The sequence below is a fragment of the Glandiceps talaboti genome, chromosome 8, assembly GCF_964340395.1.
Source record: "Glandiceps talaboti chromosome 8, keGlaTala1.1, whole genome shotgun sequence".
Classification (NCBI taxonomy): domain Eukaryota; kingdom Metazoa; phylum Hemichordata; class Enteropneusta; family Spengelidae; genus Glandiceps; species Glandiceps talaboti.
In genome coordinates this window covers 23,847,346-23,871,586 of record NC_135556.1, presented here as the reverse complement: position 1 = coordinate 23,871,586, position 24,241 = coordinate 23,847,346, and the positions used below count along the sequence as shown (strand labels likewise).

The window sequence follows — 24,241 nt, the reverse complement described above, 5'->3', positions numbered from 1 at the left end:
TCGCACTTTCACTTAGAAAATGCTTTGACGAAGACGAGTGACTTTTCTTTTTCATTTTTAAAACCGGTAAATTGTGGCAAGTTTAGTAGCTATTTCGCTTCCTCAACTGAAAAATCTATCACCCCATGATATAACTCCATTTCCATTTTATTGTGTGTGTGTGTGTGTGTGTGTGTGTGTTTTGTTGTTGTTGTTGTTGTTGTTGTTGTTGTTGTTGTTGTTGTTGTTTAGGGTTGTTGTTTTCAATAAACAAACAAGGTTGCTTAGTTTAGAAGTATTTCTGTTTTAGTCTTGAGAAGAAAAATGTAGTTTGGCTAAATGATTGTTGGAGCCATTCTCATACATATAGGATCTACTCTCTATTGAGTGGGCCGAAAATACTGTATGAATGCAACACTACAATGAGTGGAGAACCCGAGTATTCGCTTGTCGACGTCATTCTAACAATGGAGGTAGCCAAGTGAAAGAAGATGCCTACAATGTAGGAACTACAATGCTATGGGCAGATATTGGATTGACTGTGCTATGCCAAATGCAAACTTCACCGACGGTGTTAACTTGTGTCTAGTGAACCCGTTATCAAATCAACTTTTTTTTATTTTATTATTCAAATCGACATTAAGCTACAAAAAATCAAATCTACTTGATTTGAGCGAACGATTGTTCATGTGACAGCGATAGAGGAGAACGTGATTTCTTTTCTATATGCCCTCGGAAGTCAAGACAGGGGCCGTGGGGAGGGAGTTGATGATTAGAAATTTCACCGTTTAACGTAATATGTCGGAAACTTACCAGCGTATAACCTAATATAACTGATATGTTTCACTGATTTTGGCACTATATAGGCGCACTATATAATCTTCTGTTGGTCAAGTGTCGCGTGTCTGCATGCCTTCTCTTTCCTAACTTTAAGCTTGCACGTGGCAAACGCTCGATTCCTGGATGACCTAGTCAACAGACGGAAGCAAACGGAAAACCAGTACAAAAAATGTAACTGTCGTATTTTTATATCTAGCTTTTTTGGGGGGGGAGTAGTCAATATATGCTTTGAATACCTTGGTGACAGCTAGAACGAGATCTGTTGATTGTTACATGCCCGCCTTTGTGAACAGACGAACTATTACACTCAGTTTCGACGAATTGTCACATCTAGTGCAAGATATGGGGTTGAATTGGTTTTATTTTTTCTCTCCGCTACGTAGCGAAGGGTAGCGAAGGTAGCGAGATTCAAAACTTACTCTTTTACATTCAGACACATTTTAGGAATCTACATTATACATCAGACTGTATTACCGTCATGTTTTTTTGCACAAAATAAATGGTGTACATCGTGTTACCCGTGTTTTATTTCTGCACTCCTTTTTTGGCCGTGGAAGTACACCGACCGAGTCACCACTTGCGTTACAAACAGACAACCGTGATCCCACTTGTTCAAATTCTAAACGTACCCTTTTACATTCCAACACATTCAATGATTATACATTGAATATACTGTATTACGGTTACACTAAATGGTGTACATCGTGTTACAACCGCGCTGTATCTCTGCACTAATTTTCTCCATGGAAGTACACTGCATGAGTAAACAGGCCTTGCGTTGCGTTGCGTCGCGTACACATGCAGAGTCTGGTTACGTGTACGTTGCGTTGTACATGTTGTATTCATCCTAGAAGTCAGAGGTCAGAGGTCGAGATAAAAGCCAGCTCCATTCTCCAGCTGCATCGTCATTTTGTCCCCGGGTTTTAGCTCTCTACTATATCATCGTAAGTACTTTTTTATATTTCTCTTTTCGTTTACACGTAAGTATGTACGTTATGTTCTACTTACGCTCTCCCAGCCCATCTCTCGACTATTTCTGTACTAAAAATTACAGTTTGTTGCTTGACACATCTTCAACACCAGTCAAATAAAAGCTATGTCTTTGTTGAGACTTGACCTGTCAGTTTTACAACTTATGCATACCATCTTATTATCTGATAACGCTATTTTTATGGGGGCCCGTTCTGGTCACAATTATCATGATTATGTAGAAATAATAAAACTACTGCTGTAATTAATATTATGTATTCCTTGAATTATTTAAATGTGTTTTGATTAATTGTATGCACTGTTATGTTGTCTACAATTGATTTTATGTATTCCTTGAATTATTTTAATGTGTTTTTGATTAATTTTATGTAGTCTTGAATTAATTTTATGTATTCCTGGAATTAATTTTATGTATTCCTGGAATTAATTTTATGTATGTGTCGAATTATTTTTATGTATGTGCCGAATTATTTTTATTTATGTCCCGAATTAATTTTGTGTATGTGCTGAATTAATTTTGTGTATGTCTCGATTTAATTTTATGTATGTGCTGAATTAATTTTGCCCCTACAAATACAATCCTTTGCGCAAGATTTCTTATTCAAAATGGCGGCCCGCAGTGATGCTCAGCGGGTTGTCATTCGAGAAAGAAATCAAGGAGGATTCTACCAATTTTTGCTCAATCTAAAATCAGTTGTTCGAGTTTTTCTGTCTCCCCTGAATTTAGGATCAACAGACGATCTATATGAAGTTAAGTTTCGAATGTTTGATGCCACGGGACTTTGTCTTTGCTTTTGGATGACTTAGCGAGAGAAGGGCCCAATCCAACGGGACTACCTTCCCATATTATACAAATAACATGTAACATCGATACAACTTGGACCTGGACGAAGGCGCCTTTCGTCTTCGCTGAATAGTCGAAACACTCACTTGAAGCATATCAGCAATTTTCTGCCATGGGTAGAAGAGGGAACGCAAGTGTTCCAATTGGTGTTTTGAAATTTCCAAGCGCCTTTGTCCAGGTCCATGTTGTATCACAGGGGACCCAGGAACCGTGTGACAAACAAAACAAAACAAAACAAATAAATAAAAAAATAAATAAATAAACTACCAAATAAATGACAAATGAACAAGCAAACGAACGACAAGTATAGGGACAAATAGAATAATTAAATAAACCAGCAAATAAACAGATACTCATGGGGGTATACTAGATATGGTTTTTTCTATACCCATCACTATTTGTATAGAAAAAAAAACATATCTAGTATACCTGCTGAGCACCGTGCACCACTCTGAGCTGTGGGCCGCCATTTTGAATAAGATATCTTGCGCAAAGGATTGTAGGGGCAAAATTAATTTGACACATACACAAAAGTAATTCAGCACATACATAAAATCAATTCGGGACATACACAAATTTAATTCGTGACATACACAAAATTAATTCAGGACATACACAAAATTAATTCACGACATGAATAAAAATAATTCGGCACATACATAAAAATAATTCGGGACATACATAAAAGTAATTCGGCACATACATAAAAATAATTCGGGACATAAATAAAATTAATTCAGGGCATACATAAATTAATTCTAGACTACATGAAATTAATTCCAGGAATACATGAAATTAATTCAAGGAATACATAAAATTAATTAAAGACTACATAAAATTAAGACCGGTACATAAAATTAATCAAAAGACATTTAAGTAATTCAAGGAATGCATAATATTAATTACAGCAGTAGTTTTATTATTTCTACATAAGTGTGACCAGAACGGGCCCCATACTATTTTCGTATTCGTAAGAGCAAATGTATTATTGCCATTGGTTGCAAGTAAATGCGTTAGTGACATCACTGCTGATGGGTATGACGCACAGCGTCACATGTTGAGTGGTCAGTTCAGTTTATTTGTTTCGCATTTGTTTGGTTATCAGTTTATAAAATCACATTTTCCTCGCGAAGAATAAAAAAATCAAAATCATGAATTAAAGTGGAACACAGTTCCAGGAAATACAGTCATCGCCTTCTACAGTGAGTTTTATCTGCAGACAGAGTCACTTCTTCACATTACTTCACTCGAATTACCAAGAAAATATGTGGTAAAAACTTGTTCGTGTCGAGTTATATCATTGTCACCTAGGAGTTGTGAAATTAACTCCCATTGTCTGACCTGCTCAATCAGCATTGCCACACAATGGAATGGGGGGGGGGGGGGGCAACTTATCAAGGAAACAGCTGTTTAGATTGTTTGTCACTCAATTTATGTGAACAACCCAAACCCGAGAAACTCAGAATGTTTAGATTTTGGTGATTACTTGTCAATGACTCGCCTCTAGATCTCCACACTAAAAGATACAGTCAGTCATACCAGCAAAAATTGGGCTCATGCCCATGGAGTCATAACTATTTTTTTGTGAGAATAGAATTTCATAGCGTACATTGATTATGTTTAAAAGAATATTGATGGCTGATTTTTTTTATGGGTAATGATATGGGGAGATGCTGGTGGGTAAGTGTCCTTTACCCTAAATACCAGTACCTGCATAAATTAAAAGACAACAGAAATGTACACATAGTTCATTGTCTTAGTATTGATCTCATATATGCACCAAGATACTTTGTTGCCTTTGCTTAGACAATGGTAAAAAGGTAAACATATACTGTAGGTCAGCATGAGAGGGTGTCATCTGGAACCAGGTAGTGTTCACATTGACTTTTTACTCTAGGACAAGACCAGGCTGTAGCCTAAACCAGCTTCTCACCTTGGACAAAATCTTATGCGTCCCAGGACAATTAACTGTTCACACTTGTTTTGTTTTTTTGGACCAGGGCCTGGCCATACACAAAATGTTAAATGTGAACAGCCTAATTAATGTTCCACAATATCCAGGTGACAATACTGGTCCATGGTACAGACTGTTCACTCTCTAGAACTCACGTTGCAAGGCAATCACTTTATTACCAGGGCTTGTCTCTCCTTTTAATTTCCTTGTGTACGAAATTAATTGAAACACTTTGGTGACCTGGCATGGTATTATTGTCCTCAAAATAATTGCAATCGTATGTAGACTAGTGTGTAAGCTATAATGTTAAAAATTACAAAGCCTATGACCAATTGACAGTTTTTCATAACATTGAAATGGATTTTTTTATTAGCCATGGCAATAGTTTATGCATTGATGCTATTTCATTGTATATTAAGTACGTTGAGTTAATTAGGCTGTTGATATTACTAAAAATCCTGGCCGTGGCCTGGTCCCAGGAAACAAATTAATCCAGAATTAACTTTTGGTATGTGTTCACATCAACTATTTTATGTGACAATGGCACTTCATAGTGTACATTAATTATGTTGAAGAGAATATACATGGGTTGACTGGTTATGGGTAATAATATGGCAAGACAGTAGTCGGACTGTATAGTAACTAAGTAACTGTTTTCATTATGACCCTTGTACCATGCATTTCAAAACCATGATATGGTTCCTTCCTCAGTCACTTGATTGTATTACCAATAATGTTTATGATTCTCTATAGAGAATAGATCCATGATCAGAACAATACCTATGTGGTAATCCTCTTTGTTGCCTTCACTTAGACAATGGAAACAAAGTCAACATGTACTGTAGGTAGCATGCGAGGGCGTCATCTGGGACAAGGTATGCGTTCACATTGGCTTTTTTGCTCTAGGACAAGACCAGGCCAGTGCCAAACCAGGGCTATAGAATACTTAGTAATGTTGTTGGGTAGTACATCCCAACCATTTAGAGTAAGATCAACTTGCAACTGACTTGCAGCACTTGGTATTTACAAAGTAAACTCTTTTGTCTGCCATGTGTCTTGTGAACAGGCTGTGATTTGATACTTTTGTAAGAGATACCACATATACAAATGTAGGCATTGTCATTTTTAGTCCCCGTCAGACAAAGTCCGGATTGGGGAGTTATGAATTGGGTTCCGTCCGTGTGTGCGTGTATCCGCACCCATTTCTCAGACATGGCTGGACCGATTCGTCTCAAACTTGGTACAAGGACAACAAAGTATGACGTACATATGCATGTAAATTAATTTTGTGATACGATCCAATATGTCTGACAGGCGGCCATTTTGTCACAATTTCATTTGTCTGTCTGGAATATGTCCGGAGCCATTTCTCAGACATGGCTTTGCCGATTTGTCTCAAACTTGATACACTATGACATACGTTATACTTCCATGGACATACATGCACGTCAATTTGTTTTGTGATACAATCCCATATGGCCGACAGGTGGCCATTTTGTGATTTGTTTGTTTTGCTTTCCAGAGCCATGGCTTGACTGATTTGTCTCAAACTCACTACAAGGACAACACACTACTGCATACATATGCACATCAATTTATTTTGTGATATGATCCAATATGGCCAACTTGCGGACATTTTGTTTGCACCACAACCTATCCGCCAAAAACACCCAAATGAACCTGCGGGACTATATCATTATACAATGTCTTGTTTGCTTATGATATGTGTTCCTTGTTTGCTTTTTGGCAGACTAGTTGATTAAATTAAATATTTGTAATTATTTATGACATTCCAGTTTAATGTTACTCATCATGGCAGCAGGCTTGTAAATTATGAACAATAAATGTGCAGTAATTTTCTGATGACATGCATAGATTGCCATTTTTCAACTAAGTATACAATAATATAGCATTTTCTTGTTTTTCCTCTTGTTATCCACTCAGGATCTACACTGTCAGGTATGCCTAAGAGGTCAAAACTTCAAGATGGACATTATCAAGGCTGATGGAAGAATACAAAACCTTAAGAAAAGCCATGATGCTTTGGTGATTATCCATATTTCAAAAGATATGAAGTACCTAGAAGAAAATGCGATAATGACATTGTTGTGTGCCAAGTTAACATATGTTGGGGTACAATGTTTATTTTTTTCCATCAATCATGCACTTGTCAACATGCCCAAGAGGTTTAATTACATCGAGGTTATATTTCAAAGAGCGCTCGAAGATCATAGAATTGCAATTGATGAGGAAGATGAGGAGACAAAAGAGGGCACAAGTTTTATCCATCAGATATCAGGAGAAAAGATGCTCTGTCTATTTCTGAAGAGGCATTTGCAGCTGTTGCCCTTCATGAATGGATGGCCTGTCTTGCGTAAGTATTTATATTTTCTTTTCTTACTTTCTTACTTACGTTTGTAGCACATTCATAAAGAAAACACACCAACTTGTGTCTACAGACCTGCTGCAACCTTTGATATTTTTATTTTTTTTTGGGGGGGGGGTTGGATTATAGATTGGGTTCTGTCCGTGTGTGTGGGTCCGACCAGAGTCATTCATGGACATTCATGGACCAATTATTTTCAATCTTAGTCTATGGATAATAAACGATGTCATACATAAGCACGTTAATTTGTTTAGGGATATTATGCAATTTAGCCGATTAAGAGCCATTTTTGGGTCAAAAAATGTGAATTTTTGGTCAAAAATCTTGATCTCCAAAACTACTGAGCAGATTGACCTGATATTTGGTAGGAATATTCTCAGAATTGTTCTTCTGCAACATTTGGCCCTAGCAACAGTGACCATGCCCATAGCAACAACTAAGTGGTAGTATGTTTTGGTCTAATAACAACATCATTAGGTAGGCAAGTGAGTAAACATTCAAAAAATGTTTGCAAGTACAACCTTTGGGAATTTTTAAATAGGGGATGTTTATTGTGCTTTGATTTTAAAAGGTGTAAATTTAAAATGTTAACAATTAACACAGGTATTAAGTTCAACTCATACAGGAACTTTCACCATGCGCTGATTGTGCCATTACCTTACATTGTTGTGTTACACTTGAAAGCTCTATATCATTCTCTTAAATTGCAAACATAGGTGCCTTACAGAGGAGAGCTATATGAGGAAGTATGCACATTTTTCATTTTTCCTTTCCTCAATATGAGGGTATTTAATATAGTTGTACTGATTCTGTTTTTTCAGAAACCATTCTTGGGTTAGCTTCAGAGGTTTTTCAGAAGCATACAATGATGTTGTGAGACAACTCAAAGGAGACGGCATAATGAAAGACTTCTTACAAAATAAAGCTGAGCCCTCAACATCTGCACAAATACGGTGTTGTTTCTGGTAAGTGAAATTGAACTTGTGTATTAATATATGGCAATTTCAGTTATTGTTCTTTTAACTCTTACGAAATCTTTCTGTGCAGCAGAGAAAACTTCAGGGGACTAACATATCTAGATTGTGTTCCTGCATCCATATTCTTTGTTCCTATACACAAACATTATCTTTTTAATTCCCGCCAGACGAAGTCCAGAATGGGGACTTATGGATTGGGTTCTGTCTATCTATTTATGCATCCATCCGTCAGTACTCAGATATGGATGTACCAATTTCTGAATTAACATGTTACAAGGACAACAAACTATGGCATAGATCAGCATGTAATTTTTTATGGTTGAGGTTTACCTGCCTTTTGCGCGTAAGTAGTCACAGACGAAGAGAAGTGAATGTACTTCATATGTTTGGATGTGAATGACAGTGACATGGCTGATTTCATCACTTTGAAATTTTGAAATGCTTTTAATGAATGATTTCTTTTTTATGATGATAAAGATAACTTTTATCATGGCAGTGACAATGATACCTGTAATACTGCGTAGGAGTGCCATTGCAGTACCTTTAAAATCAAACCAACCAAGAATCAGGTTTCAAATCATGTATGCAATACAGAACAACTTTTTATGACACTCATACAGAAAATTAAGGTTACACAAAAAGAATGCAACAAATGGCTTAATTGTATTGTATGAATACACTAATATTAAACATAAAGTATTACAAAGTTTTTACTTTTATGATGCAATTAAAAGAAATACTCTAATCCAATATACTTATTTTAAATGGAACTTCCATTAATAAAACATGTGACAACTTCAGTTGTATCTGTGCTACAGAAAAATTGAACTGTGTTAAACTATTACACTGGTTTGAGCTATGACAAAAGTCTCCTTACTATGTTGACGTCAACAATTATTGTTACTGTATGCATCCATTTTCTTGTAGCCCATCAATTCTAAAATCACAAAACTTCTTGTATGTTAAAACGTTATGTTTGTATAATTACAGGTTCACAAATACAGTTACAGAAAAAAGCTGTGTCAGATATGTTTTTCAATGGGGAATTGGCATATGAAATCATAACAGCGAAAGCAGAAGAACAGTATCTTTTCATCCAGTCAAGTGACAGGGAAAAGCATATGGAAAAGATAATATCTACCATTGCACATGGCATGTACAGCCAAGATTGTCATGGCGATTGCCATGTATGTTAATTGTAAAGTCTGCTTATCAGATGCACTAATGAACAATGTAGTACAAATTATTTTAGCCGGAGCTGTTTCTTGGAGATGCCTGGACCAATTTTTATTCAAACTTAGTACAGGGGCAACATACTATGGCATACATATGCACGTCAATTTGTTTCTTGATATTATCCAATATGGCCGCCTAGCAGCCATTTTGTTTGTGATTTTTCCGTGTCCAAAGCCATAACTCAGACATGCTTGAACAGGTCCCCCCCCCCTACCCCAATTGAGGAGCTCATTAGTGGTTAACTTGTGCATTATGTGTGATTTAGGTGAGGGGTGGAGTGGGAACAATACTTTTTTGGTCTTGTTGGCAGATTTTTTTTAGCACAATTGAACTAGGTTCAGTAGTGCTATAGGCCAGTAGTGTCTGTGTGTGTGTGTTTGTACGACTCAAAAACTGCCAGCCCCTACTGTTTTGAAGGGACATATACTTGTGATGTCTAGTTGGGAAATTGTTCAAATGAAAATGTTCGCGTCACAGGTGTGTGGTTTTGGTCAAACGTGATTTTTGGTAAGAAGAAAACTAAAACTCAGAAACTACTCGGCAGTCTGGTCTGAAATTTGGTGGGAATGTTCTCAAGAGGGTGTAAATTAAGACTTGTTCGTGACATTATGATTTCACCAATATACAAATATAGAAACTGGGGCTAAAATCTGTCTTTTTGGTAAAAAAAACTTCTATTACAAACTTGGAAGTTCTTGGACTGGAACTTGGTGAGATGCTACTAGACTTATTTTGCAGATGTTCAAACCTTTTGACTATTAAAATTGGCCCAATCAACCATGGCAACAGCCAAATGGCATTATGTTTTAGTGAAATAACATCACTTTGTAGACAAATGAGTAAACATTTTAAAAATCTATGCAAATACTTCTACCAACCTGACCACACCCATAATAACAGTCAAATGATTTGCAAAGATTACAATAGGGTAGATAGGCAACTTCTTGGTCGTTTAGCAAATTAACATGTATACCTAGCATGGCTCACCATGTGAAATGTTTTGAAAACAGTACAGTTGTACCTCAGTGCCATTGGAGCTATTTTTATTTCTCTTAGCTATCATGTTATGTTTTACATGCTATTAAAATTTGAGTTTCATGTGACACAAATTGCTACCACAATATGTAATTGTAATGTACTCCCACATTAAAGTCTTGGCATATTTATTGATAATGTTATATCCAACCACTTTTAGCTTTCGTAGCGTTTGTATTTAAGGCTGGAAAAGGCTACTTGTCTATTCAAGATTATGCCAGCATTTCTTTTCTGTTTACCTTTTTTATATTATTACTAAACTTTTCTGTGGTTTAATGCACCTAGGTGTAAGCCATGACATTTTTACATTAGGTTTACTGTTTTTATATTTGGTGTCATGTACTTTGTTTCCTTCTGGGAAAAATATATTTTACCTGTGATATGTCACTCACTTCTGAGAGAGGAACAATTGGACTTAACAGGCTGTTATAGTAGTGTTTCATATATATGATTCCTGAGAGACATATCAGTTGTGAAAAGTTAACCATTTCTTCCAAATGATTTGAGGAAGACATTTTCCATTAATATTGAAAAGTAGCTGGCTTATTTATGACTGTAGATCTTATTTCTTGTACACATCTTGAGATATATAAAACTCCATTGTTTACACATCTGTAATTTTGTATTGATTTTAAATTTTCTAATAAAAATTGCTGTAAAGCTCAAAAAATAACACCATTGTCTGATGTTCTAATTATTTTCAAAACTGCACCCTTTCCTCACCCCTTGACAATATCCATGAATACACATACAATGTACAGTGAAGTGAGACCCTGCATTGCACAAATGCATTATTGTGTACAAATGTTTCCAATTTGTAAAGTATGTGTTATAGGGATGGTAAAGTGTCTGTCTCTGTGCTATCAACTTAATAAAAAAAACTATGCCAATTGCTTTGATGTTTGGCTGTAGATGAACTTTGTTAAAGGTCAATTATGTGGGCTAGCATGGCAACCACAGACGAATAAGGGAAAGGGATATATGTGGATTAATAGGTGTCACATAACGTTTTTCTGTTATGGGTTCATTATATATACCATTCATTACTTGTAGGTGACGGCTAAAAAGTGTAGTGTTAAATTAACTATTAATACATCATTAATAATATGTATAATATTAATTACATATATGTACCTGGGCTGAAAAGTGCCCCTATTGACAAGTCCCACAAACGGTTTACAACACACACACACACACACATATATATTTTTTTTTTCATAGGGTTTTTACCAAAGTGGAATATGTACGACAGTTCCATTTAATTCACAGGTATCAAACATTTTTTTATAAACTTGACGCATAATTAAATAATCACCAGCTTTTCTATTACTCATCAAAAGCAAGGGTAAAATGAAGCTCATCGAGTGTCCGTGGTGTATACTTTGTGGAATAATGTATTCTAGGTCGTGTTGCATACGTTGTATGTATGCATGTATGTATGTATGTATGTATGTATGTATGTATGTATATGTGTGTGTTGTTGTTGTTGTTGTTGTTGTTGTTGTTGTTGTTTTATTGTACACTTGCATGTACTGTCTGTTGTTGGTTGGCTAATATTTCTTGTATCGAGCTGTAGCTATGGAACTATGATGTTTCTAAAGGCGTTGGAGAAAGCAGGTAGGTATGGGGGGGGGGGGGTAGCTCCAGACTTTAAGTATTTTCTGTATGTGCGTCACTTCTACGGTGTACGCTATTAGTTAAAATAATACTTTCGGTTGGTAAATATTAGCTAAATGTTTATATTGCGAGACGCTGGTGAATCTAAAGTTTGGCATTATTTGCATGTGATCCATATACAATAGGTTTCGAAACCATGGTGTGGTTCCTTCCTAAATCATTTAACAATATTTACCATAATGTTAATTCATGATAATAATAATATTAATAATTATAATAATAATAATAATAAGTTTTCGATGTTGTTTATGTTTCTGACATGTGTGCGTGTAGTAACAATACCGAAATTTCAATGTTTAAACCCGATGTCTTGTGTTGATTCTGACTATTCATGTTGTTCGTGTTTTTGTAACTAGTGTGTCACAAAGATTTGTGTTTCGTTTTTAGGCTATTGGTGATTTTTCAGGGAACAACTATTCGATTCTTTTACATGATTTCACATATTTTGGTTGCCAATTTTAGGTCTTTTGTGTTGATGAATGGGTTGTATGTTGTTATGAACAAATCTTTTGTTTTCACACATGCTTTTCATTGCAGGATTTTTTTGAAGATAAATATTTCTGGCTTTGTGATTGACTTCGTACATAACTTGCGTGATTTTGTTCTAAAACAGTTCATATCCACATCGTTGTAGATTGTTTGCGAAATCTTTTAATTTGTTGACAAAATCCCCTGTGTTGATACAGTTACGGACGTCGCCATCTAAGGCTTTCACCTTTAGAGAACTCTTTAAACGTATCTATCGGGTGACGATCGATACTCTTTATGGAAGACCTGAAATATGTCAGTTAATTTTGTATTGGTTTGTGTCAAGTATCCTTCCTTTGTTGTATCTCCGATCTTTGTAAACTTGTCGATCCAAGTACGTTGTTTCCTGTTAGGGGTAGACCATTTGATATCCGGGGGGGGGGATTGGTGGAGAGTTATTATATTTTTTCCCACCTGCTTGCCTGTGAATTATCTTTTTCTCCTTCGTCTATGCTGGCAATTTTTTTTTCTTTCCTTCTTTGAGATATCCGGATTTTTTACACCTATGTTGAACACCAACTTTTGTTGCCACAATTTTCTGTTTGGTTTTCGCACAGGGTGATAAGGAGAGTAAAAAGATGCTGTTCTATCACACACAGATTATATTTAGTAAACTACATATTTCAATACATGTTTGATTTTCAATTAAATAAACATCGTTGACAGTTTTTATATATGCCGTGGTATGATGACACACTGAAAATGCAAATCGGAAACTTGATTTGTGAACTTAAACATCATTTGTGAACTTAAACTAGTGTGGTAGCTACGTAATACATGTATATGTATAATTTTATGTATAGTTATGTTTGAACCTTACATGAAGTAATATTTAAAAAAATTATGAAAGAAATAGTGACAAGAACAAATATATATATGTACCACAGGCCAACGAAACTGACTGGTCCCTGACGTGTTTGAAAATGTTAGTCATGATCTGACAAGTGTCCTATTTGGAGAGGTACTAGCAGGTTGAACTGTACACTCGAATTTGTGCATCATTTCCCTGCCAAGACATTTTTTCCCCTCACCCACTCAGATCCGGATTTTTTTCAAGACACTCCATTTGGCATCTGTTTTTCCCCCCGAAATCTTCCAAGTCCTCCTCAGGATATCAAATGGTCCACCCCTTACGAACTTTAAAACGAAAACTTAAAAGTTCAGTGTAAATCGTTATTAATTTTGACCCACACTTTAAAGTTATCTTTTGTTTCGTCCAATAGCATAACAATATCATCTCTGAAAAGGTCCAAGAATATAATATTCTTATTGTGTGGTTCGAGTATTCTTTGCTCAAATTCATCGAATGTAATGTCAGCTATACCATGATGCCACTGAACCCATACTACAACCATAGATATATACTTCTAGAATTCTCCATTGAATTCAAATGTATTTTTGTAGGACTAGTTTTAATATCTTTACCACATATGTTGGTGGAGGCTTTTTGATTCTGTGTTGGTGTACTTTCGGTCTCCGGGTAAAACAATATTCCGCTACCCTCCGCTACCTTGAAACGCATGTTTCAAGTCCTCCATAATAGTTCCAGTTCCAAAGAGAAGGAAAATATCATGTTTGAACGATTATCATGACCTGTAGCTCTAACTTCCGTAATCATGAAGGTCTAAGATACCTTAAATCTGCTACCGAGCCATTTCTTGACCCATTCCAGTTTGCATATCGAGCGAACAGGTCAGTTGATGACGCTGTTGCTCTTGGTTTACACTTTGTTCTACAACATCTAGAATCACCTGGTACATATGCACGTATTCTTTTCATAGATTATAGTTCAGCATTTAATACGATCGTTCCAAAGCAATTGTTTGAGAAGCTCAAATCATTCGATTTTAATACGTCCCTGTGTTTTTGGCTTTTGGACTTTTTGTTGAATAGGCCACAGACCATTAGGCTTGGGGATAAAACATCATATTCCATCACTCTTAGTACTGGCGCACCTCAAGGTTGTGTCCTATCACCGTTGTTATATTCCTTGTTTACCAACGATTGTGTCTCCCATAATGAGTCTGTAAAACTCGTAAAATTTGCAGATGACACTACAGTTATTGGGCTGATTAAAAATGGCAACGAAGTCATCTACCGTTCCGAGGTGGCCTGGCTAGTTGACTGGTGCTCAAATAATAACCTTGAGCTGAATATTAAGAAAACAAAGGAAATGCTCATCGACTTTCGCAGAAAACCAGGTTTAATTGCCCCACTTAAAATCAATGATCAACATGTTGACCAGGTGGAATCGTTTACCTTCTTAGGTTCAACAATACAAATACATTGAGATGGGATACCCACATACACGCAATTTTGGTAAAGGCACAACAACGTTTGTTTTTCCTGAGGCAACTTAAGAAATTTGGGTTAAGTAAACATATTCTCATTCGTTTTTACAGAGCAATCATTGAGAGTATTATTACATTTTCTATTACTGTCTGGTACGGTAATGCGACACAGAAGGATAGAATTAGTCTTGAAAGAATAGCTAAGACCGCTTCAAGAATAATCGGGTGCGAGGTTCCATCGGATGATTCTGTTTATGCTGGTCGCCTTGTACGGAGATCCGACACGATTATAAAGGATACAACACACCCGGCGCATCACTTTTACGAACTCCTTCCCTCAGGGAAACGGTTTTTTTTTACAGTTTCTTTCCAAAAGCAGTTCAAAACTGTCGCATTTGAATGTAGCGTTTTAAGATTGTATTTTTGTGTCGTAATACTGCATTTTTATCAGTCGTTTGTGATTTTATGGTGCTTTTGTGGTGTCTTTTTCTGTATTTGAGTGTTTTTTTGAGCAACGCCAAGGCACATTCCTCTCGATTCTATCGATTGGCAATAAAGAATATTATTATTATATTATTATTATTACCTTCCGCTACCTACGCTACCACATTTCAGTGCTTTTGCTGAAAAAAAATCGCTTCCTTCGCTACCAAATCTCAGTGCTTTTGCCGGAAAAAAAATCGCTACCCTCCGCTACCTACCGCTACCTTCGCTAACACATTTCAATACTTTTGCTGGAAAAAAAATCCGCTACCCTCCGCTACCTTCGCTACCACATTTCAATCCTTTTGCTGGAAAAAAATCCGCTACCTACCGCTACCTTCGCTACCATATTTCAATCCTTTTGCTGGAAAAAAAATCCGCTACCCTCCGCTACCTACCGCTACCTTCGCTACCACATTTCAATCCTTTTGCTGGAAAAAAATCCGCTACCCTCCGCTACCTACCGCTACCTTCGCTACCAAATCTCAGCGCTTTTGCTGAAAAAAAAAATCCGCTACCCTCCGCTACCTTCGCTACCACATTTCAATCCTTTTGCTGGAAAAAAATCCGCTACCCTCCGCTACCTACCGCTACCTTCGCTACCACATTTCAATCCTTTTGCTGGAAAAAAAATCCGCTACCCTCCGCTACCTACCGCTACCTTCGCTACCAAATCTCAGCGCTTTTGCTGAAAAAAAAAATCCGCTACCCTCCGCTACCTACCGCTACCTTCGCTACCAAATCTCAGCGCTTTTGCTGAAAAAAAAAATCCGCTACCCTCCGCTACCTACCGCTACCTTCGCTACCACATTTCAATCCTTTTGCTGGAAAAAAATCCGCTACCCTCCGCTACCTACCGCTACCTTCGCTACCACATTTCAATCCTTTTGCTGGAAAAAAAATCCGCTACCCTCCGCTACCTACCGCTACCTTCGCTACCACATTTCAATCCTTTTGCTGGAAAAAAATCCGCTACCCTCCGCTACCTACCGCTACCTTCGCTACCACATTTCAATCCTTTTGCTGGAAAAAAATCCGCTACCCTCCGCTACCTACCGCTACCTTCGCTACCACATTTCAATCCTTTTGCTGGAAAAAAAATCCGCTACCCTCCGCTACCTACCGCTACCTTCGCTACCACATTTCAATCCTTTTGCTGGAAAAAAATCCGCTACCCTCCGCTACCTACCGCTACCTTCGCTACCAAATCTCAGCGCTTTTGCTGAAAAAAAAATCCGCTACCCTCCGCTACCTACCGCTACCTTCGCTACCAAATCTCAGCGCTTTTGCTGAAAAAAAAAATCCGCTACCTACCGCTACCTTCGCTACCACATTTCAATCCTTTTGCTGGAAAAAAAATCCGCTACCCTCCGCTACCTACCGCTACCTTCGCTACCACATTTCAATCCTTTTGCTGGAAAAAAATCCGCTACCCTCCGCTACCTACCGCTACCTTCGCTACCACATTTCAATCCTTTTGCTGGAAAAAAATCCGCTACCCTCCGCTACCTACCGCTACCTTCGCTACCACATTTCAATCCTTTTGCTGGAAAAAAAATCCGCTACCCTCCGCTACCTACCGCTACCTTCGCTACCACATTTCAATCCTTTTGCTGGAAAAAAATCCGCTACCCTCCGCTACCTGCGCTACCAAATCTCAACGCTTTTGCTGGAAAAAGAATCCGCTACCCTCCGCTACCTTCGCTACCAAATCTCAGCGCTTTTGCTGGGGAAAAAAATCCGCTACCAACCGCTACCTTCGCTACCACATTTCAATAATTTTGCTGGAAAAAAAATCCGCTACCTTCGCTACCAAATCTCAGCGCTTTTGGTGGAAAAAAAATCCGCTACCCTCCGCTACCTACCGCTACCTTCGCTACCACATTTCTATATTTTTGCTGGAAAAAAAATCCGCTACCCTCCGCTACCTACCGCTACCTTCGCTACCACATTTCAATATTTTTGCTGGAAAAAAAATCCGCTACCCTCCGCTACCTACCGCTACCTTCGCTACCAAATCTCAGCGCTTTTGCTGAAAAAAAAATCCGCTACCCTCCGCTACCTACCGCTACCTTCGCTACCAAATCTCAGCACTTTTGCTGAAAAAAAAAAATTCGCTACCTACCGCTACCTTCGCTACCACATTTCAATCCTTTTGCTGGAAAAAAATCCGCTACCCTCCGCTACCTACCGCTACCTTCGCTACCAAATCTCAGCGCTTTTGCTGAAAAAAAAAATTCGCTACCCTCCGCTACCTTCGCTACCACATTTCAGTGCTTTTGCTGGAAAAAAAATCGCTACCCTCCGCTACCTACCGCTACCGTCGCTACCAAATCTCAGCGCTTTTGCTGGAAAAAAAATCCGCTACCCTCCGCTACCTTATTTCAATACTTTTGCTGGAAAAAAAAATCCGCTACCCTCCGCTACCTGCGCTACCAAATCTCAACGCTTTTGCTGGAAAAAAATCCGCTACCCTCCGCTACCTTCGCTACCAAATCTCAGCGCTTTTGCTGGGGAAAAAAATCCGCTACCTACCGCTACCTTCGCTACCACATTTCAATAATTTTGCTGGAAAAAAAATCCGCTACCTTCGCTACCAAATCTCAGCGCTTTTGGTGGAAAAAAAATCCGCTACCCTCCGCTACCTACCGCTACCTTCGCTACCACATTTCTATATTTTTGCTGGAAAAAAAATCCGCTACCCTCCGCTACCTACCGCTACCTTCGCTACCACATTTCAATATTTTTGCTGGAAAAAAAATCCGCTACCCTCCGCTACCAAATCTCAGCGCTTTTGCTGGGAAAAAAAATCCGCTACCCTCCGCTACCAAATCTCAGCGCTTTTGCTGAAAAAAAAAATTCGCTACCCTCTACCTACCGCTACCTTCGCTACCACATTTCAATATTTTTGCTGGAAAAAAAATCCGCTACCCTCCGCTACCTACCGCTACCTTCGCTACCAAATCTCAGCGCTTTTGCTGGAAAAAAAAATCCGCTACCTACCGCTACCTTCGCTACCACATTTCAATATTTTTGCTGGAAAAAAAAAATCGCTACCTACCTCTACCCTCGCTACCACATTTCAATATTTTTGCTGGAAAAAAAAAATTCGCTACCTACCGCTACCTTCGCTACCACATTTCAATATTTTTGCTGGAAAAAAAAAATTCGCTACCTACCGCTACCCTCGCTACCACATTTCAATATTTTTGCTGGAAAAAAAAATTCGCTACCTACCGCTACCTTCGCTACCACATTTCAATATTTTTGCTGGAAAAAAAATCGCTACCTTTACCTTACGCTACATCCACCATGCTAGTTGACTAGATTTTGAGAGAAAATATTGCTTTTAACAGGTCACTTCATCAATAATTAAAAAATCACTTACTATCTGTTCAAGGTGCCATATGAATAACAATTATTGAAGTACACGAAACAAATTCTATTAAAGAATACCCCATGTGTGCAAAAGTAGTTCCTACGACATCTATGGCGCATTAATATCCCAGGCAATGTAATTTGACAATCATTTCACTTTGCTACCTTCGCTACCATCCGCTACGTAGCGAAAGCGAAAAATAAAAACAATTGAACCCCCGATTGAGCACTATATAAATTGTCATGATAGAGTTTACAATACAGTGGGTCAAAAGACCCACCGACCTTCCCAATACTTGGCAAACAAACAGCTTACCTTAACATAGCTTGGTGCAAATAATGGCACTTGTTTTCTTTTGTTTGAAAATAAATTCGCATATTGGTATAAACCAAGGGTTAACAATCCACCACAGAAAGTTGTAAGGTGCCTTCTTTGCAGGATGTTAAGAGCTTTAATAGTGGCCGTGCTTGCAGTTTGCATATTTGCCGTCGGGACTGAGAGAAACGAGAGGGTACTCGACACAAAAAGAGTCTTTTAGACTATGGCACTATTTTGTAGACCTGCCAAATGCACAGTTTATTGTACTTTCTCTGGATAGATGGGCCTTAAATCTGATTATTAATTCCGGAGGATTTGTCATCCGTCTAAAAACATCAAATATTGTACGATGTGAAGTGTCCATGTCACAGTTATGATTTTACAAGTAGACTGTCGACTTGGTGTATTTGGGACTGATGAATTTATGTATGCCTTTTTTTCTTATATTGTTAAATAAATTCCACAGTTTTATAAATTAGAAAATATATACAGTTAGAACTAAAATAACTAACGCATTTTCAAATGATACAAGATTTCCTAATATTTACTGTATTAGGAAATCTTGCTATTATGAAGTCATAATAACTATGGTCACGGATTATTACAACCATAGAAAGAAATCGCAACTTTCAAAACTCTTGCAATCATTTGCTGAAAGACGGATATTTGATGTAGGTTAACTAAGATCACTATTGACAGATAGTTCGAAAGGCGTACTGGACGGCTGAACGGTAGAAATGTTAAATTGTAATGGATTCATATTCCATCTATAGTTCATAAAAGATAAAAGAATACACATATTCGGTAATGGATTTATACTAGAAAATAGTTTGGACCTAAAGAGTCTAATTCAGTCTGTCTTCTGGCACCATAAAAATGTATTGATGTAGTGAACATAGCAAAAAAATATCGTTCTAAGAATTGGACATTTTGAAGAAGAAGAATAAGAGAGAAATCAGAATACCTTAGAAAGTAAAAAGTCATACAGAAATAAATAAGAATCGATACTTTTATGAAATAAAGTTGTTGTTAGGAGAGAGAGAGAGAGAGAGAGAGAGAGAGAGAGAGAGAGAGAGAGAGAGAGAGAGAGAGAGAGAGAGAGAGAGGGGGGAGGGAGGGGAGGGACAGACAGAGATAGAGACAGATAGACAGACAGACAGACAGACAGACAGACAGACACAGAGTGACAGAGAAAGGGGAAAGAAGGAGAGGGAAGGAGGGAGAGACTGACTGCCTAGAGAGCGAGAGGACAGTGAGTGGAAGAGGTAAAAAAAAAAAGGCCGGGGAAGGGGAGAGGGGCTTACCCTTGAATAAATGAACAAAACGCGTGTTAAAGTTAGCGTTTGAGTTAAGTTCAGGATTGGAAGTTTTTCACTGAAAAGCGTAAAATGTACCACAAATATTCCACTTAACATGCCGTTTTGTGCAAAGGTGAGCTTTACATCAAAGAATGCATGAAATGACAATGTTCTCGCATGAGTACATACCCAGAACTCCCAATAAGATTTTTGTCGTATACACAACATTGTTAGATGTATACCTCAAGACAAAGGTTGGTCATGTGACAATACGTCATACGTCAAGTCCAACAATAAAAGCATAAGGGAATCTTAAAACACATAATGCTTTCAAAATGCCTATCGTTCTTTACTTCTTCTTTTAATAATATTATTTTACCAATCTGTAACTTTCAAATATTGCATTCCTATGTGGGGGGTAGAATGCCAAGTTTTATTGGTGGACTACAAAGCGAGCATAACCAATGTAATTTCTCTTGACTTTCTTCTCGGACAGGCTGTCACAAACAAATTTGCCCCTACGATCTCGACTTCCGAATTGATTAGTAGCGGTCCAAAAAAGGAAGGGAAAGGACACACTTAATTTTGAAATGTATTGATACGGTTGATAGTTGTGTTAAACTTTTAGGACTCCGTAACCTTGGTGATAACGAGAAACCATAAGATAGCACGCAGGAATATTTGTAGTTTATCTTGAAGACAATTAATGAGAATTTGCCACTTGACCAAAAAAATGGAGTTTCTATGGAGACATTCAGAGTAAAATTAAGTAGTTATTAACGAATGGCGAAAGTGACCACTCTCGACCTCTATATTGTGGTTCGCATTTATGGGCAAAGAATTCCTTTCTTTCTCTCTAAAACCAAGTAAATCATACTGTGTTACACTCGTGTAGTCGTCAATACGGAGCAGCCAGCCAGTTACGACATTGGGGGGAAATACAATCGGGCCATTGTTAGCGTAGCCTCAGCAGAGACACTCCAAATATATATCAAGAAAATCTCGATTGTTGCTTTACTGACAATGCTTTGTTTGTTTGCACTTGATAGCTGGCAAGGACTCATTCCAACACGTGGTTCAACACCTCTCTATCTTCAACACCTTGCCTGGCTCTTCATACAAATCAAGTGAAAAACAATATTTTCTTAAGACTGTGGCATTCCTCCCCTCCCTTCTGATATCTGGAGCATGCTGTTTTGTATGCTGGTAGTATTGACTCAGTACAAGCACCGCTCAAGGCGATTTTAATAAGACGTTTCAACACTCTGATGGTAACAACACCTTTTCTGAAGACGAGGGCATTGCCGAAAGGAGCACTTTCGCCTTTTCAGTGCTTGTTTGCTTAAACGGTCTCTTTCCCCATTGTGGTTATCGTCATCACGCGAACCGCACACCTTCTTCAGTTGACTCAATTGTCCTTCGCAATTATCACATCGGAGTGAAAGAAACGAGACTTGGACAGCTCTCGGCCAGCTCATTAAACAATTTTTTAGAGTACTTTCGGCGTCACGCCGCTAGTTGCTATCAGCACAATAACAAATAATCACTCCCAAGGACATTACCCTCTTTGTTTAATTTAATTTCAGAATTAAAGTCAAAAGTAAGAACCTAAAGAACGAAAATTTTTTTGTCTTTCCAGAAATTGTTTTGTCCTCGAAAGTGAAAAAGAAACTCCCTATGGAGCACTTGCCGACCAATTACTTCTCTGATGAGTACACTTTGCTTGTTTTATTTTCAATAAAAGTGGCTTTCAACTGCTTTTAACCGCAAGTTGCAACAAGATCTTTGCACAAGAAGTTGAAGAGAAAGACAATGAAGTGTAATATAATACATGCATTGCTATACACCATTTACCCCTGCAATTCCCGGTGTGTTCTTTTTTTTAAAAAAAGAAACACTATTTATTTTTACTCTTCACCATCTATAGATGCCTCATACATACACGATGTAGTTGTAATCCCATATAAAAGCATCCACGTCCTGGCACCCTCTCAACAGTTGTCTCAATTTCAACTTTTTGGCTCAAGTTTCAATTGGAGATGACAATTACAACCCAGCGTCAAAATCCAATTTATCACATTTCCATATGTGAAATGTTTCGAAATATTGTAATTAAAATTCACTTAATTTCTTTAAGGGCGAGAAAATGTGTTGTATTATACGGTGGTTTATCTTTGTTTATAATTTCTTTACAATAGTGTTGCCATGACTACCATGACATGGCAGACTCTCATCTATTCTCTGATGCATCCAACATGTCAATCAACCAATTTAATATATGTATACTCCATGATTTCAAGTACAAATCATATATCCATAATAATATACATGTATATTACTGTTGGAGTTCTTTATTTCAATCATAACCCAAACGCTGTATCTACCACTTCTGCTAATGCATAAATAATCAAACAAAGAGATGGACTAGAGAGTGGAGGGCCACACAGAGGAGTGACATAGGGCCACACACAACACACATTTCCGCTGGTCAAGTTTGATCTTTCAGGAAACCTTTGGGACTGTTCCAATTGTCCAGAGATTAAAACGGATTAAAATAATATAACAATCGTGAAAGTAGCGTAAAGCTCCGTTGTAGCAATTGATGGCCAACATACGGAATGCTACATATTAAGAGAAGTCCACAAACAGCATGGCATGGGATAACAACTAATGGGGCCTTTCCACGAACATCACTGACCACCAGGAAACAAAAGAAAAACACGGTGGTTATTATCCAATCGATAAAGAACCAAGCCTTAATTGCACTCAGTTCATTCCATTGCAGTGCTTCTCTTCCCGTTCATTCAAAAGACGTTGTAAATTTGTAGAGCGGCTTGTCATTTTTTTCCAACTACCGTCTGTTCATCGTAATAAAAAGGTGACATGAATTACAGTAAAATCAATGCTATCAATACGAAGGCATTTTTACAACTTGTTAATTAACAAAATTAATTAACACGCGGTGTAATTAAGCTACTTGAAATGACTTTATTACTCTTAAAGTTTATTATGTTGTTTGTCCATTAGTTTTTATTTGGTGTTTTTATAGTCAATAAAAGTGCATGGACATTATGCAATAAAGGTGCCAGGGGAAGGGGGTTAAAGCTTCAAGGCGTGATGGTTACTTTTATTGATCGACATACTGTTGTAGGGTGTCACACCTTTCCATTCACACTCAAGTCAACTTAAATATGCTTACATTTATAGACCCAGTCAATGATGGTCGCTATTCATTCGGGTCGCATCTTTTCAAAATGTTCTGAAAAGAAGTTTGCATTTTATTGATAAATCGATAAAACTGAACCCGGGCGAACTTTCGTCTGCGAAATAGAATAACATACCTGTATTTACTGGTGTGAAATCAATGTTGCCAGCCGCCCACTAAATTAAACATATATAGTATGTTTGTATGTATGTATGTATGTATGTATGTATGTATGTATGTATGTATGTATGTATGTATGTATGTATGTATGTATGTATGTATGTATGTATGTATGTATGTATGTATGTATGTGTGTGTGTGTATGTCTGTCTGTCTATATGTCTGTATGTATGTATGTATGTATGTATGTATGTATGTATGTATGTATGTATGTATGTATATAAAAATGAAACTTTTTAGTTCACTGAGTTGAAATAGCAATAGATATTACTTTATTGATCCAAGAAAATTTGACAGGTCTTGCACCCCCCACACACAAACGCGCAGACACACCTAAAGATCTTACACTGACACCCAACCCCACAGACACACACACGCGCGCTCGCGCACCTGGGTAGCTTACACTGACACCCCCTCCCCCACCCACACACAGAGCTGAACATAACATCATCATTAGGGACCGGTCAGTTTCTTCGGCCGGGGGGGGGGGACCGGTGGATTGGGAGGGGGGTCAACCTGTTTTTGAAATTGGCAGCAGAGGGGGTCATGCTGTTTTCAAAATTGTGGATAGGGGGGTCATTGTGTTTTGGATTGTGATAGAAGAAAAAAATCCTTTTTCTACAATGGCATATAGCAAGTTG

General features: G+C 37.7%; 1 protein-coding gene across 3 annotated transcripts; it reads left to right on the top strand.

The window, feature by feature from the left end:
- The first annotated feature begins 1,380 nt into the window (after positions 1-1,380).
- Positions 1,381-10,849, top strand: LOC144438617 (uncharacterized). Of its 3 annotated transcripts, XR_013481072.1 has the most exons (5): positions 1,381-1,763; positions 6,552-6,985; positions 7,815-7,958; positions 8,138-8,313; positions 8,961-10,849. XR_013481072.1 is itself a non-coding variant. In XM_078127716.1 (4 exons), exons 2-4 carry the CDS (start codon positions 6,594-6,596, stop codon positions 9,025-9,027), a joined length of 603 nt encoding a protein of 200 aa, XP_077983842.1. In that variant the 5' UTR covers positions 1,381-1,763; positions 6,552-6,593; the 3' UTR covers positions 9,028-10,849. The 3 variants fall into 3 exon arrangements, 2 of the variants coding, with proteins under 2 accessions (XP_077983842.1, XP_077983843.1); XM_078127716.1 differs by lacking the exon at positions 8,138-8,313; XM_078127717.1 differs by lacking the exons at positions 1,381-1,763; positions 8,138-8,313 and having other exon boundaries at positions 6,845-6,981.
- The last annotated feature ends 13,392 nt before the right edge of the window (positions 10,850-24,241 follow it).